The sequence below is a fragment of the Schistocerca americana genome, chromosome X (assembly GCF_021461395.2).
Source record: "Schistocerca americana isolate TAMUIC-IGC-003095 chromosome X, iqSchAmer2.1, whole genome shotgun sequence".
NCBI lineage: Eukaryota > Metazoa > Arthropoda > Insecta > Orthoptera > Acrididae > Schistocerca > Schistocerca americana.
Window position 1 is genome coordinate 615,089,907 of NC_060130.1, and position 17,511 is coordinate 615,107,417.

Genomic DNA, 17,511 nt, shown 5'->3' on the forward strand with positions numbered 1-17,511 from the left:
TGATGAGCTTGTTAGGCGCATGTGACAGCTCTAATACGTGAGTCTTTGCTGTGGACTGATGACCATAGCTGCTAAGTCCCATAGTGCTCAGAGCCTTTGCTGTGGATGTGGCAAGGGGCTGGGTGGGGTAGGTGTGGGTTAAGGATGCACAATGATATTTTGTGGATTGGGGATGCAGTTAAATACTACTGTGGGGTAGGTGTCAAGGATGGTGGGGAAACTGTTCCTCCTTTTCAAGGCATGATTAAAGGTAGTCAAGGGCCCTGCCCTGCTGGAGGATGTGGATAAGTTGTTTCAGTCTGGGGGTGGGGGGGGTGGGGGGGTGGTATTGGATAATGCTGGTTACTGGAAGTGGCTGGAGAATTAGAAGCATGTGTGAATATGCCATATAATATCTGTTGGTGGAGTAGGCTGGCAGGTAAAAGGGGGAGGGGGGATAGTAGAGCCTCTTTATGAAAGCCTCAAACAGACTTTCAGCATTTTGGAAAGGGATTGATCATCACTGCAAAATCTTCATTAAAGGACAAACTTTTTCATGTACAGACCACCAACAGTACCTTCATATTGATAACTGCTATCCTTTCCCCAAGAATTGTTTCCCATTAGGCAAGGGACACACAATTCATTAACTGTTGCAGGACTGGTTTATAAATATTTGTGTGTTGACTATTTATTTTCTGTAGCTACTTCATCTTACACTGTTGCTGATGCACGTTGGGGGGAGGGGGGGGGGGGCACTTTGTCCTTTCTGGTGGGATTCACAGTTGATCACATTCTAATTGCACTACAATTCTTTGTCCTTCACTGATCAATCCTCTGGTAACAGAAGTGAAACCTCAGTAACAGTCTGCAGAATGTCACACTTTGATGTCATGTCAGAACTGATATCGTCAGCATAAAAAGTCAGTGCAATATTAAACTCTGAATGGTCATTTGTTGATAAATTAAGGCCTTAAATGCATAACACCATCTTAAACATGGCAATGAAATACAAACAGCATACATTTGTGTGCGTTTTATAACTGGTATTGGCATTTTGAAAACCTGATTTTTGTTGTACAGTCTTGACTGTCTATCACTTAATGTGGGAGTGAATCAATTCAATCATCTCCTGGTTCGTAACAGGATGGAAGCCTTAAATCATAGGCCCTGTGGATTCTCATTGAGTGGAGAATTATGTTTTCTCTGTGTATACATTAACCATGCACTACACTCTGGAAGCAACTCACCGGGTGTTTTATGTTGGAGGACCCTCTCTGTATATCAGATGAACAATAAGGTGCTGTAAATTTTACAGGTCAGAAAACTAAAATAGAATCACAGAAGCATTAGGATAAGGTCTCAGAATTTTTCATCCATTAATATTAACCCTCTGGACATAAAACTTGGCGCAGAAAGCTGCTGAAACCAGAAATAAACAGAAGAGAAATATTAAATTGTGAATTGAATGTATATAGGGCAGGTAGGTTGTATGTACACCAAAGATGTGTGGATGTGTTGTGATGTCTCGTCACCATGTTCCACATACACACGATGGGATTTAAATGGGGGGGGGGGGGAGGGGGGGAGTATGGGGGACAGGCAGATCAGTCCATTTGTTTAATATCCTCTTACTCCACAGTGTCTAATAAGGTAATTGCAGTCATACTGTGAGATTATCTGAATGGAGGTAAGTGTCAAAGATGGGCCTAAAATAAAAACAATTGATATTTCAGTCATCCAAGGGAAGGCACAAATCTACTAATTACCATCTGGGATACATACGTATTTAGAACAGGATGCAAATAGTGTAGATGTGTCAGCATTGTACTAAATTTATTTTCCAAAAATTATCTGCAGCAGTTGTTGAAGCAACTCAGGTCCACAAGAACCATATCACACACTGTGGTGTAGAGATTGTAGTTGCCAGCTGGTGATGTGCAGCTCAGTGGTTTGATTCCTGCTTTCTGTAGGTGTTTGATTTAACATATCTGATTTCTCAAAGGTTCTGGGACGTTCTTATTTATCAGATATTGTAATTTGCAGTAATATTCTGTATATGTATAAATACACTGTTATGTGAAACTTAGGGACGAAAGTAACTTTTGCATGCCAACTAATTGCTTGATGAAACTTGGACCCTACATAGAAAGAGCTGCTAAAATATAGTATAGAAGATAACTGAAGAAAGTACAAAATGAGATGAACAGAAATTAAAAGAGAATAGTTACACTGAAGTCACCATGATGTATGGTGGTCCCCTGGACATTACAAAAGGTGGGACATGGTTCTTAATGCGATGTGTGATCACCAGGGATGCTCTGCAATGTGCTCGCATGTTTGCCACAAGGTTGGTAATGAGTTCTTGTGGTAGGGCATTTCATTCCTCGTCCAGTGCAGTTCGCAACTGCAGGATGACTGTTTGTGCGTGTGTATATGTTGCGATGTCTTCCGCATCGCATCCCACAAGCACAATGGGATTTATGTAGCAGGCCGGTGGTTGTGGTGGAGGGGGAGGGGGGGGGGGTGAATGTGCAGGCCAGGCCATTTGTTGAATATTCTCCTGTTTCAAGAGCTTCTCTACCACCTCACTTCAGTGAGGTTGTTCATTGTGATTAATAAAAATGAAATCAGTGCCAAACGCAACCCTGAAAAGATACACACAGGGAAGGAGTACAGTGCCACAATAATGTTGACTACAGAGTGATCAAAGACTTGGAGGTTACTTGCAAATTTATGCCTCCTTACACTATAACACCTGTCCCACCAAAATAATTATGCTCGATAGTGTACCTGGATGCATTACGTACCTTTATATGATGAGAGCAGTGGGAACACTTAATGTGCCCAGGAACATGTCATGATCATTTTGGTGGTCCATCTGTAGCATAAGTTCAGTTGTGATTTGGCAATTTACTAACAAACTCTAGTTACAGAAACTAGTCTGTTAACCAGTAATCAGAATTTTGTTGATTTGAAGACACACGTATGCGTAATAATACGAAAAAAAGTTAATTTTATGTAACTTCACTACAGACTACTTAAGTTAAGACATCTTTTAGACTGCTTGCATCAGTACTCTGAGAACACAAAAGGAAACAGATTTGTAAATGCTACTGTCAGCGCAAAAGTGGGATTAAACTACTTGCTAAAAAGGGAACTGAAATATAGACAAATGCATGTCTTGAAAGTATGAATAATCTCTGCCTGCATCTTCTATTTACAATTCTGATCCCTCATGTAAAACATCAAAGCCCTCTGGCTCCAACAGCTTGTGCATCACTTCTAACTGCATACCTACCTGCGAGTGAATTGCAGAGGGGGGTCTCTTTGTAACTCTTTAAATAACTACGAAAGTGCAATGCTCATTAAGTGCAGCCCTCTAGTTACAGAAAAAGGAACTGCTTCCATATTATAACCCAAAGCAGTTTTGGTGGCACACTAAATATCCATGAGGCAGCAGGTACTCTCTGACTTGTACAACATAGGGGCACAAACTGGTTCATCAGAGGTGTGCAGGCCCATATGGCATATGGACATGTGTTTTAAATGCTAAAATATTTTCATTTCTAGCCATTCTGAAGTGCGTTGCTCTCCTGTTTTGTTTGCTAACTGAACAAAAGAATAGTGACTTGGTTACAGATATGAAAGTTCTCTTCAAATCATGTTGTCATCAATTGTAGAGCTGCAATTACTGATGCCTGATTTAAATTTTTAATGTAGCAGACTATGCATGTAATATTTAAATATGTATTGTTACAACAGTGTTAGTTTATTGATATAAGCCTGAACATTTGGCAGGTGCAGCAGTGCCTGTTGCTCAGGGCCAGCCGCCTGCACTGCTAGCAGGTATGCCAGTGGGACCTGGGGTGTCTCCACAGCCCGGATTCTTCTCTAGAGGAGTATGGCTCCCTGTCGTAGCTACCTTCTCAAGTGGGCAGGCAAGAGCAACATAGTGAGTACTCCAAAGCATGCTGTTTGTTTCTTGTTAGTATCCATATTTTACCTAACAGTGGACCTGATTGCGGCACTGTTTTTGATTTAACTCTTACCTTTTTCTAAAGGAAAAAAAATCACTGTGGATTATTCATACAATCTATTGGTTAACATGTAGCTCTAAATATACTTTCCAGCCTTGAAATGCTGGATAAAATAGAACCACCAGTGATTCCAGATGGGTATGGCATATCTGTGGCATATGCTTGCCTCTTGGATATAATCCGTTCTGTTGCAATCATAATAGAAGGTACACCACCTGCAGTCGAAGAACAGCCTGCACCAGGAAAGTACAGTGGGTCAGAAGAGGAAAAAGTTCTTCATTGCCAGCTTATAAATTCTAGTTGGTGTGGTCTGCTAGCGGCACTCAGTCCCCTGATAGATGCTAGGTAAGTTGTAAGTTGCTGCTACACATATTCATTTTAAAAATTAAAAAACTTTCAAATTTTTAGGTGCATAAGTCCATTGTTATATTCAAGGAACTTATTATTGTCGTCCAAGGTTTCTCTGCATAGAGCAAGATATAATGAAGGTATCAAAATGCAGAAGTACGAAGCAGACTCTTTGATATTTGCATACCATTAAATGAAACACTATATGACAAACAAATTATACAGTTATGTGAGAGAGGAATATTTGATAAAGATCTGTTACAAATTATCATGTGGTCTATGGAAAACCTGTTTTATGTTTTAAACATCCCAGCATGAATGTGGAGCTAGGTGTAGTACATACAATAACCAACAAGAAACAGTGCAGCCAGCTGACAGGAATACATAAATGTTAAGATAACAAGTAGCATAAATGTTAAGATAACAAGTAGGTGTGCTCAGTGCTGCAGTATGTGTGCAGCGACAAATCTGTGTGTGTGTGTGTGTGTGTGTGTGTGTGTGTGTGTGTGTGTGTGTTAGTGTTAGAGTGCCAGTCCTGTTGTGATACAATTGCACTTTTAAACATGACTGTTACTGAAAACTATCTCCAATTGTTGTTTCAGTACTGATGAATCTGCTTCCGAAAATGTCTTAAAAGCGATTCAGACATTTGCCAGTCTGTGTGGAATGCTGGATTTACAGATACCGAGAGATGCTTTCATTACTGCAATCTGCAAAGCTTCATTGCCACCGCATTATGCACTGACAATTCTAAATTCTGCACCACAAGGAGCTGGATCTGGAAGGGGTAAGAACAAAAATTTCATTATTTTATTTCACATAGCAGTTATTTTTAAAGTAATAAGTAACATTTGCTAAAACTCCTTTTTCTCTCAGTGTATCCAGAAAAGTTGTACACAAGATCATTATCTAACTTAAGAAATACATATGAATTTTCTGTGGAATTGTAACTGGCACAATTCTCTTTCTTTTTCACTGAATGAATGAAACATTCGTTCTCAGAATATCAGACCGGATGGACGAATGGGTTGAAATAACTGTGATAACTAGAACTCCGTATGTTGCTGTTATTGTCAGGTGTGAAAGTACAGTAGTATATGTGAAATGTCTGCTTAAAGACTTCTGGCAAATCAGTGCTCCATGCACACACTAGTATCTGTTTCTCAACACAAGCAATATAATGCATATAAACTAGTGAAGAGATCCTATATTAAATTGATTGCATGGTCTGCAGTAAACCCAATAAACAATTTCAATAGTTTTAATTAAAAAACTGACTGTGAGGGGTATGCAGATGCATTATTTTCCACATAATATATGTGCTGTGCAATATGAGTATCAGTACATTGTACATTTACTTCATGGGAAAAAATGTTATGTGGATGGGATCTAGTTACTTATGCTATGTCTGCATCTCTTGACAGTGCAGTAAACACTTGATTACCATTTTATCTTCAGGCAGATGTAAAATAATTATAGGAGTCAAGACCTGGCAACTATAATGCTAGATATGTCATAGCAGAAGTAGTATCTTGAAGAAAATTAATGCTAGTACCTTGAAACAGAGTGCTTATACATAGAAATTCGGGTTGTTTGGGGTTGAGTACTGAACACTGGCAGTGCTGAAGAAAATCTGGAGGCTTTACATGGCCAAAATTTTATGTCTTCCACAGTTGCTTTACCAGATAATTTTCCAGCAGAGTGGTTGCTTTCGATTTCTCAACTTCAGAACCTTGCAACAAATTTATTGAAGCAAGTAACTCTGATCAGGCACTAGTCTATTTTGATAGAACATCAAACGAAAATGGATATAAAAGACTTCAAAATGCCATGTTCACTTTAGTGGAGCGTTTATTCAGATAAGCAGTTTCAACAAAACTATGTTGCCGTCTACGTATTTTATGTATTACGATGCAGAGCATCTTATCCATGTCTACAATAATTTGTCACACATAATAGACATTCCAAGAACATGCAAGGTATAGTACATTGGCATAGCAAAGCAAAAACAATCATTACATAAAATATCATACACAATGCAATCTATAAGCAGCTTTTAAGAAAGTATGGAGTATACATATTTAGTGCACTGTGTATAATATTTTATACAATGATTGTTTTACCTTTGACATGCCAATACACTATGCCATCTGTATTCTTGGACTGTGTACTGTGTGACACAAATTATTGTGCATGTGGACGAGATACTCTGAAGTGTGGCATGTAATATCCAAAGATGGCAACGTAATTTTGCCAAAACCGATAATCTGAATAAATGCTCTACTAAAGCGATTGTGGTGCTTTGAAGTTTACTTCTTTTTTCATATCAATTGAGACCAGAGTGGAATAATATTAATCATAGACAACAGCATATATTTTATGCTTTGCTATTTTGATTGTTTTGAATTTGTTAGTGGTAAGAAAATTCTCAAAAAGTCTGTTCAAAATAGCATGGGACCACATTGCACTTAGGGTCGTCTTATAGTCAGGTAGATGTGATACTATGCTACGCAAATCCTATAGTGTGTTCAGTTATACAAGTGATAGATTTACAATGATTAACAGGATGATTAGCTTATCTCCAGACTCCTTCTATTAACATTTGAAATAACAGAGAGTGAGCAGGAATGTACAGAAACAATGTAACATATTTAATGCCAGAAACTGTAAGTATTGTGTACTTAATTTTTTGAAAGTAAAGTGCACTATTAAACTTTTTTAATCTCTCATACTGATACTTAATTGATTTTCAGTGTTAACATGAGCAACACATTCATAATCTTATAAAAGTTTCTTTAAATTGCAGGTCATTCCCGCACTAGCAGCCAGGATATGAATTCCCAGTACAATGTCAGTGCTTACAATGAAACTGACTTCAGACAGCAAGTGGTAGCAGTGGGAACTCCATTGCCTACAGCATCTTTACCCATTGGTAAGGCTTTTGTTGTTAGCTTGTAGCTAGTGGGTTACAAATCTTATACATGTGATTTTTGCATTTCACCTCTCTCCGCCCCCCCCCCTCTCTCCCCCCTCCCCCTCCCCCTCCTCCTCCTCCTCCTCCTCCTCCTCCTCCTCCCCCTCCTGCTCGCTCACTCACTCACTCACTCCCCAGAATTCTGGAACACATTCTAAGTTTGAATGTAATAAATTGCCTTGAGACAGATAAGCTTGTGTCTACACATCAGCACAGATTTAGAAAGCATCACTTGTGAAAAACTTGACTTGCCCTTTTCACACATGGGATCCTATAAACTGTGGAGGGAGGGCGAAAGGCAGATTTCATATTCCTAGATTTCCAGAAAACGTTTGACATGGTGCTCCCCTACAAACTGTTGACGAAGGTCCGAGCATACCGATTAGGTTCCCTGATTTGCGAGTGGCTTGAAGACTTTTTAAGTAACAGAAAACAGTATGTAGTTTTCGGCAATGAGTGTTCATCAGAGACAAGGGTATCGTCTGGAGTACTCCAGGGAAGTGTGGCAGGAGCACTCTTATTCTCTATGTACATAAATAATTTGACAGACAGGGTGAACAACAGTTTACAAGTGTTTGCTAACGATGCTGTGGTGTATGGGAAAGTTTTATCATTGAGTGACTGTACGAGGATACAAGATGACTTGGACTGAATTTATATTTAGTGTGATGAATGGCAGCTTACTCTAAATTTAGAAAAATGTAAGTTAATGTGGAGGAGTAGAAAAAAATATCCTGTAATGTTTAAATCCAGCCTGAGTAGGGTGCTGCTTGACAGAGTCACATTGATTAAATATCCAGTGAAATGTCGCAAAGCAATATGAAATGGAATGAGCACATCAGGTTGACAGTAGGGAAGGCGAACAGTCTACTTCATTTTATCGCAAGAATAAGTGTAGTTAATCTATAAAGGAGAGGGCATATAGAACACTAATGCGACTCATTCTTGATTACTGCTTGAGTGTTTGGTATCCTCCCCAGGTCGGATTAAAATAAGACATCAAAGCAATTCGGAGGCATGCTGCGAAATTTGTCACTAAAAGATTCAGTCAGCATGATAGAATTATGGAGGTATTTAGTAAACTCAAATAGCAGTCCCTGGAGGGAAGATGATGCTCTTTTTGTTTTGTGAGGCATTTCAAGCTGACTACAGAAAGATTCTGCTGCTGCCAATGTACATTTTGCTTAAGGACCATAATGATAATGTCATGAGAGACATTAGGGCTCCTACAGAGGCTTATAAACTTGTGTTTCTCTTGCTCTTATTTCTGAGTGGAACAGAAAAGGAGATGACTGGTAGTGATATATGGTACCCTCCACCATGCACTGTACGGTGACTTGTGGTGTATGTATGTATCGAGATGGAGATCTAGAACAATTTTCAGAGTATTTTGGTATAAGGCCCTCTTGGTCTCCAGTGGCTTGTTATGTAGTAATAAATTATGTAATATTCAATCATCAGAATGTACAACACAAAACATGCAGTTGCTGTGGGAACAGCTCAGCATAGCGTCATTGGGCTACTCTTAACCCACTTATGAGGTGCATATCTGAAAAGTTTTCATCAGCAGACTTATCCAGACAGCTGTGTATCACTGGTAACATACAAATAACACAGAACGGAACACTACTGAATGCAAGCTAGAGGGTAAGGAGTCATGTGTACGTAACTGTTACCAACAGAAAGTACCATCAGTGAGAGAACAAGTTTGTTTCTAAGCAATAATGCAGCCCATACTGTCGAAATTTGAACTGTTGAGCAGATGTTTTCAGTGCAATACAGATACAAATGTAAATGGGTGAAAAGAATTGAACAAAATGCAGTTACTTTGTAACAGTCTATCAGACTCTCTTGGTCCTTTGTACCAAAATACCTAAAAAATGTCTCTGAACAACATTTGAAATTTTGTCAGTGTCATTGCAGGCTTCCCAGTGTGTGTGGTTGGTGTAAAAAAGGAGTAGGTTCCTTCAGTGAATACAAGAGAAGAGGAATCATCAGATAGTGAAAGTGAAGTATTCAGTGATGACGTTATGGCTGTGGTACTCATATCTTCATTGTTAAGGCTGGTCCATATGCTATGATTTACCTGTTCAGATGTCTATACAAACTATAAATCGCTGCAAATTTGTGTTTCAATATGACACAGTTTGTCTACTGCCTGTTTGCCTGCCAGGTATCAATCTTCTTTGCTCAGTGTTCACTACTCATTTTACTTCTCAATTTACGCAGTGCACCAGAAGATTGGCAAAATTATTTTAGAATACAAATACAAACATACAATTATTTGTCGAAGCTTGTAATTCTTTGCACGATACAACAGAATAATTGTATGTGGAAAGCAGTTTCACTTTGAAGTATGTTGATAGTGACGTTATGTCTCCTGGTAACAGGAAGAAGTTATAAAGATTTGGAATTTTCGATCATACTGTCCAAGCAAGAACTGAGCAAAATTATACCAAACAGTTACAAAGTTGTATGCACTGCTCTGATGGAAGATTTCATGGAATCAAGATGTATCTCAGGTCAAGAGGATTTTGTTACTTGGTTAATTCTTTACTGTATACAGTCTGCAGTGATTGTTGTTGTTGTTGTTGTTGTTGTTGTTGTTATTTCCCCATTCATTGCAGGATCAAGTGCTATCATTTTCTCTGTTAACCCTCCTAATACCGAGTATTTTTTGTTACACTGGGTACCATTGGGGTCTTTAGTGACCCCAACGGAATTTATTTTTTATTAAGGATAATTTTAATAATGGTAGAATAAAATCACATTTCCTATTTTTTCCACAATCGAAAACATGATGTCAGAGACATTAAATTAAATTAAAATGCATATTTTTTTAAATTATTTATCACCATAAAATTTACAAACGACTCTCATGAAACTAGAAACATTTTTGATTAAATTCCGAATTGACATTTATGACGCGTTACACTTACAGCAATAATATGCAGAGTGGTTTTTACACACAGAACATTCACATTTTGAACATTTATTGGTGAATTTTCTATCCTCAGACCATTTACAAGATGCACACCTTCCTCTCCTTTTTTTTTTTGTCTGTACTGTTGTTGGAAGTACTGGTGAAATAATTTTGTCTGGCTTTCTTCTGACATGCTCCTTTCCTAATTCTATGAGAAATGCCCGTCTCTTGTACTTGGTCCTTTCTGCCCAGTCTGTTGTAAGATGTAGCCATTTGATAAATGCATTCCCACTTTCGAACAATATGAAACAATTGAAGCATGCTCTTGGAATCCAAAAATAGATGAATATTTGACTCGACCTTTGGTCTGAGTGAAAGCTTTTGGTAGTTCTCCTTTATTTTTCTAATTGTTCCTAAGAGTGTGTGACTGATTTTCAGGAGTTCTCTCGCCAAACTAATGCTAGTGAAAAAATTGTCAGTTGTTACATTTTTGCCATTGTTTTCTAAGCCTTTCACCATATCTCAAGCAACACTCTTGCCTTGACCAACGTCACGAGACTCATTTTCTTGTCGACCAGTTTGGAGATTGAGAATGTAAGACGTTGCACTATCACATACAGCCCATAATTTCAACCCATATTTTCCTGGTTTTGAAGGAATATATTGCCGAAATGGACATCTACCACAAAATACTACAAGTTGTTCATCAATTGTTATGTTGCTGTGAGGAACATATGCTTCTTGAAATGTGTGTAACCACATTTCAAATATTTCTCTAACGGGAGCCAACTTGTCAGGAGCACGGTTGTGACGTCTCACATCTGCATCATCAAATCGGATGCACCTTGAAATTTGCGTAAAGTGATTTGTAGCCATTGCTTCACTAAAAATGGGTCTACCATCCTCTTTGTTCCATAGATGATGTGTAACTGCTTCATTATGGGCCTTGTAAGCACCTGCTAGGATCAAGACACCGATAAAGCATTTCAGTTCAATGGCATCTACTCGTTTCCATTTACTACCGGAAACAAGACTATCCTCTTTGTTAGTCCATTTTAGAATTACATCAACAATGTTTCTCCTAAGAAACAACTGAAAGCTGATTCTATGGAGTCTACATTTTTCACTGCGAATTTTGTTGGACCAGGCTTTACTCGCATTATGTTCCATCTCTCTTCTCTTCCACAAGCTCTTCTCAACTTGTGTTTGTGCCACAATTCTTCTTTGTTTTTAGACCTACACAAAATAAAAAAATATATAAAGTACAAAGGGTATATGTTGGTGCTAGACCCTAATGCACATTTACAAACATATGAACTTATATATAACAGTCAGAAACATGTGTTACTTCCCATTCAGGCTGGACATCTGAGCTGTCCAAGTCTTCTTCTGAACTTCCGTCTGATTGAGGAATAATCTCATCTAAGATGTCCATTTTTCCATCACTGCATGAGACATCAGAAACTATATCGCTGATATCACTATTTGATTCTCCAGATAGAGGATTATCCTGCAGTAATATTTCAAGCACTTCATCTTCGGAAAGGAGACATTTTCCACTAAATGCAACACACACAATAGTAGTCTCCACTTGTATGGAACAAATAACTGAACTGTTGGCTTATAAAGTATTGGCAACAATCACACGTTACAACAATATTTACAAGAATAAAACAAAGGAAATACAGCAACACCTATGGATTCAATGTAGTATTATTGGGTAATAATACCGCAAGAGAGAAATGGGGTCGCATTTAACCCCAATGGTATTCAGTGGTTCTCTCTTGATTTTCTGCAAAACTAAATATTTTCAAAAAGTTATATTAATATATTACGAACCCATTACTTAATTCAGGAAAATTCCGAATTTTTCATAATTTTTGGGAATAAGAAATAAGGTATATTTTACAGAAAATTACTGCCTGGGGTCATTACAGACCCCACGGTATTAGGAGGGTTAAATAATTGTGAGCTACTGACTCCTATTGACTGCATTCCATGCTTTAAACTTTTCGTAAATAAATTCTGCTGTGAACCTCCAAAGCACTGATGCATTTCAGCTGTTTTAGAATTCAGTGTGTATTAAAAGACGAGCACCATTAGGCTGGACAAAAGTGTGTCAGACACATGCTGCATGCCTGATTTACGGAAGTTTTTCGATCAACGCACCAAAGGTATCTTGTGCTGATGTGATAAGGACCCACTGGTTGGACCAATGTTGCTCAACCTTACCACTCCAGCTTCCATATTCATGTAAATTTTTGGTCCACATATTGTGACTTGTCTGTGCTGGTGGGGTGTGCACATACTTTCGTGCAGTCAGCATACAACATGTGTACTGTCCTTAAGGTATCCACATCTTCAGAATTCTAACAGTACCCAATTGAAAGAAAAGAGAGATGCTGTTCCCACGTCAGGCATGGGTTAAATACAGGGTGGCGTACGAAATGTGTTACTTTCTTTTAAATGTAAACTTTCTTGTCAATACAATCTGAAAGGAACGTATACTACAATGAAGAGCCGTCCATGGAGATTTGTTCTAACTCAGCACATGATCAATATGTCCACCATTTCATTTCCTAACTTACTTCAAATGAACACTGAAGTTAGTGATTACCCTACGGCACATGTCTTCCGTAATTTCAGTGCAAGCTTGAAGAATACGTCTTCTGAGCTCCATTAAATCATGTGGACGTTTTGGGAAATTTTTTTCCTTTAGGTACCCCCAAAGAAAAAAGTCACATGGATTGCGGTCTGGACTATTGGGCAGCCAATTTTGTCCGTCATTGAAGTGACCTGGAAACCTGAGTGAAATGATCTGCATGTCGAAATGCTCGTGTAAAAACTCCAACACAGTGTTTGCAGTATGTGTCCTTGCTCCATCTTGCAGAAGCCACTGCGTGTTGAAGGGCAAGGCAGCAGCAAGAAGCTGTGGAATGAAGCTATTGCGAAGCATGCTCAAATAACGCTCGCTGTTCAGTTTCTTCAAAGAAAAAGGGTTCAATAAGTCCATGACTGGAAATTGCTGCGCATGCTGTAATCCTTGGAGCATGATGTTGTCGTTCATGAAGCACTTGTGGGTTTTCAGTGGCCCAAAAATGTACATTTTGTTTGTTAACCACACCGTCTAAATGAAAATGCGCCTCGTCTGAAAACCAAACGTTGTTGAGAGTTTCTCCCCTATCCTCCACCCACTGAGCAAAGAGTAGTCTCTGCTGCTTGTGTTCTTCAGTGAGCTTTTGTGCACAGGTCATATTGTATGGGTACATATGGAGGTCACTTTTAAGAATGTGTTGAACAGAGTGTCTGGATATTCCCAGTTGCAGTGCTGCCTATCTACATGATTTCCCGGGACTTCTCTGTACAGCAACTTATACCGCTTCAATATTCTCCGGCAAACAAACAGGCTTACGCTGAGGTCGCTTCACTTCCAATACTGTTCCATCCTGTACAAATTTATCGTACAACCTGTGGATGATCTTCTTGCAAGGGACCCATCGTGTGCTAAACTGTTGTCGAAAATGCCTCTGAGTCACAACAAGGCTTTTCTTTTCTTGAAAAAGTAACACAATTTCCGATTGTTGCTGTGTCGTCAGTCTTCCATTGTCAGCCATTGCTGCTTACTAGTCTCCTAGTGGCAGTATTGTGAATTACACGTCATTTCGTAACTCATTTGTTTTTCCAAGCTCTGCTGGTACTGCTGTAGAGATCCCAGCAGGATATCTAATGTGCATCGTAAATTGTGAAAGAATCAATTGCTAACACATTTTGTGCACCACCCTGTACCTAGGTATAAACAACTAGTAATATAAGAATAGTATTATTGTTATAAAGACAGTAACTATACAATATCTTCGATGTGAATTACCATTGTAGCTTTAATGTTCCTTAGTACTAACAAAAAACCTAAGCAAAAGCTCCAGATCTTCAGAGCCTTATCCACATCTACAGGACAACATAAAAGTGGAAATATTAATAGAATGTAGACAACTAGCTGTAGGATATAGAGTCAGTGTATGTTCCAAGGCCACAACTACAGTGCTCTATGATTTGGACCTAACTCATATCTCTTCCTATTTTCTACTCTTTCTTTTTCTTATTTTTTTCTATTTTCCATGTACTTCATATATTTTAAAATTAGTAGTAATAGGCTGCACAATCCACTATAGGACCTGTTATTCTTCAAATTATTATCATGCTTTCTACCGCACTATACACATGAATTGTGATTAAATGCCTTAATTGAATATGATTTTATTATTATAACCATGACTGTGAGTTATGTTATTAATGCACTGTAGGTTCTATCATAGTATCTTGACAGTAGGCAGTTGTCAGTAGGTAGCAGAAGAGTGACCTCTCACTTTCTCCTCTCAAAATCTTGAAAGCTATAATGCTGTTCTTTCTATGCAGGAACTCAGACATGCACTCTCCTCCTCTCACTCATCTCCAGGACTGGGTGGTATCCATGTCCAAGTGTTGCTGCATCTATCATACCTTAGTCTGTGCCACCTCCTTCGCTTTTATAATTGACTTTGGATTGACAGTACCTTTCCCAGAAGATGGGGAGAAGCTATTGTCATTCCTGTTCCAAAACCTGGAAGGACAAACATCTCCCCTCCAACCATCGCCCAATCTCTCTCAGGAGTAGTGTTTGTAGGGTTTTGGAGCGTTTGGTAAATTGCCGTTTAGGCTGGTGACTGGAGTCCCGAAACCTTTTAACAACTGTCCAGTGTGGTTTCCAAAAGCATCATCCCACAGTTGACCATCTTGTTGCTCTCTCCACTTATGTCATGAACAATTTTCTGAGGAAACGCCAAACAGTAGCTATATTTTTTGATCTGGAGAGGGCATACGATACCTGTTTACCTGTTGGAGGACAGGCATCCTCCACACCCTGTTCTCTTGGGGCTTTTGAGGTCGACTACCCCTCTTCCTCCGTGAATTTATGACAGAGTGCACATTTAAGGTGCAGGTGAACACTACTGTATCCCGTACTTTCTCCCAAGAAAACGGAATGCCCTAGGGCTCCTTACTAAGTATTATACTGTTTTCCATCGCCATAAATCCAATTATGGATTGTCTCCTTCCTGATGTCTTGGGCTCCCTCTTTGTCAACGATTTTGCAATCTACCACAGCTCTCAACGGATCAGCCTGCTTGAACAATGTCTTCAGGAATGTCTCGATTACCTCCACTCATAAAGCATCGAAACCAGCTTCCAATTTTCTCCCAGTAAGACTGTCTGTGTAAATTTTTGGCATTGTACGATGTTTTATCCGTCTTCCATACATCTAGGCCCTGTTGACCTTCAATTTGCGGATGTTGCCAAATTCTTGGGACTTATGTTTGACAGGAAACTTTGCTGGTCTTCCCATGTTTCATATCTTTTGGCTCACTGTCTGTGATCCCTCAACACCCTCCATGTTCTAAGTGGTCCTCCTCCGCCTACATCACACCTTAGTGTGCTCAAAATTGGACTATGAAAGCATATTTTACTCCTCTGCATGGCCGTCTATTGTTCAGCATCTAGATTCTCTCCACCACTGTGGATTGCATTTAGCATCTGGAGCTTATTACACTAGCCCCATGGAGAGTCTTTACGCTGAGACTTATGGACTTCCGCTGTCCAGTCGGTCAGCTGTCCTTCTGAGTCATTATGCTAGTCGTCTGTCTTCCATGCCTGCTCATCTGACCCATGCCCTTTTTTTCAACGCCTCCTTGAATTTAGGGTATGCAGGCAGCCCTTCCTCTCTATTACCACTGGGAGTCCACTTCCGTCAACTGCTACATTCACTTTCCATTCTATTTCCTAAAACTTTCTTGACAAATGGGGGTACCATGCCACCTTGGCTTCACCCCCCAGACCTGCCTTCTCTGTGACCTATGTCAGCTTCCCAAGGGCAGTACTCCCCGTATAGTTTAACATCAGGTATTCACTGCTCTATGCACACAAATGGAGGATGACACATTTATTTACATTGATGGTTCCAAGACCAATAAGGTATAGGGAGTGACTGTATTCTTGCTGACACCCCTATTAGGTTTCGACTTCTCGACCAGTGTTCAGTTTATACTGCGGAGCTTTACGCTGTTCTCCAGGCTCTCCAATACATCCGTTGCCATCAGCGGATCCAGTATATTGTGTGTTCGGATTCACTCAGCTCTCTTCTCAACCTCAAAGCTCCACCCTCTGGTCCACCGGATTCAGGACTGCCTCCACATGGGGGGAGGAGGGGGGGGGGGCATCTCTGTGGCATTTTCTGGATCCCAGGGCATGTTGGTATATGTGGAAATGAGACAGCTGATACAGCGGCAAAGACTGCTGTCTCTCTTCCTCAACCTGCTGTTTGTGTGGTCCCCTTTGCCAATCTACAGAGCATTTTATGTTGTTGTGTTGCTCTTTTATGGCACACACATTGGTCTGCCCTTCAGGGTAATAAATTATGGTACATAAAACCTCATCCCTGTGCTTGGACCTCTTCCTCCAGGCCTCGTCATTGGGGGGGGGAGATAATTTTAACTAGACTCCAGACTGTGCACTGTCTTTTTAGCCATCGACATGTTTTAAGTGGCGATCCTCCCCTGCTTTGTCCCCACTGCTCTCAATCGTGGATGGTGAGACACCCCTATTTTAATCCACTATGCACCCGTATACAGCTGTCGCCTGATGTATCTTCCCTTTTAGCAGGTGATGTGTGCTCAGCCGATTACGTCCTTGAGTTTATAAGTGTTAGTGAGATGACATTGGTCATTTGAAGCTCCTTTTAGGGAAAACAACTCCCCTTCAATAGTACTTTTCTAAGATTTCCTTCTGTTTTTAGTTTCCCTCCTCCTTGAGTTTTGCTGCCATTGCTGCTGATTTAAAATCCTGTTTTTGCCATTCACTGAGCCACAGAATGGATGTTTATGGCCATAGCTGTTTTGCACCCTAAAACAACAACAACAACAATAATAATAATAAGAATAATAATAATAATAACGAAGTTGTCAGCAGACTAACATAGATTTCATGTAATGGGTGTGAAACTCTGAAGACAGATGCAATTATTTAGTTGATATTATTACTTGATTCTTCTTTAACCATTGTTTTATCTGAACATAAATTTTGTGAGGTATTAATTTTACCTTATAAAATATTTTTATAATTTTTTTAAAAAAATTCTGAAACTGCCTATATAAATTTTAACATTTTAATGAAGATCTCTGTTCAGGTAATCATAGGGACTGCCATATATCACATGTTGC

At 39.4% G+C, this 17,511-nt stretch overlaps 1 protein-coding gene across 1 annotated transcript in view; it reads left to right on the forward strand.

Moving 5' to 3' along the window:
- LOC124556853 (protein MON2 homolog) overlaps nt 1-17,511 on the forward strand; it is a gene marked incomplete in the record, with an annotated part of 217,153 nt that overhangs the window by 55,322 nt on the left and 144,320 nt on the right. The window contains 4 exon segments of the mRNA XM_047130874.1: nt 3,781-3,934; nt 4,113-4,364; nt 4,970-5,154; nt 7,174-7,299. Coding sequence (XP_046986830.1) covers nt 3,781-3,934; nt 4,113-4,364; nt 4,970-5,154; nt 7,174-7,299 — 717 coding nt within the window.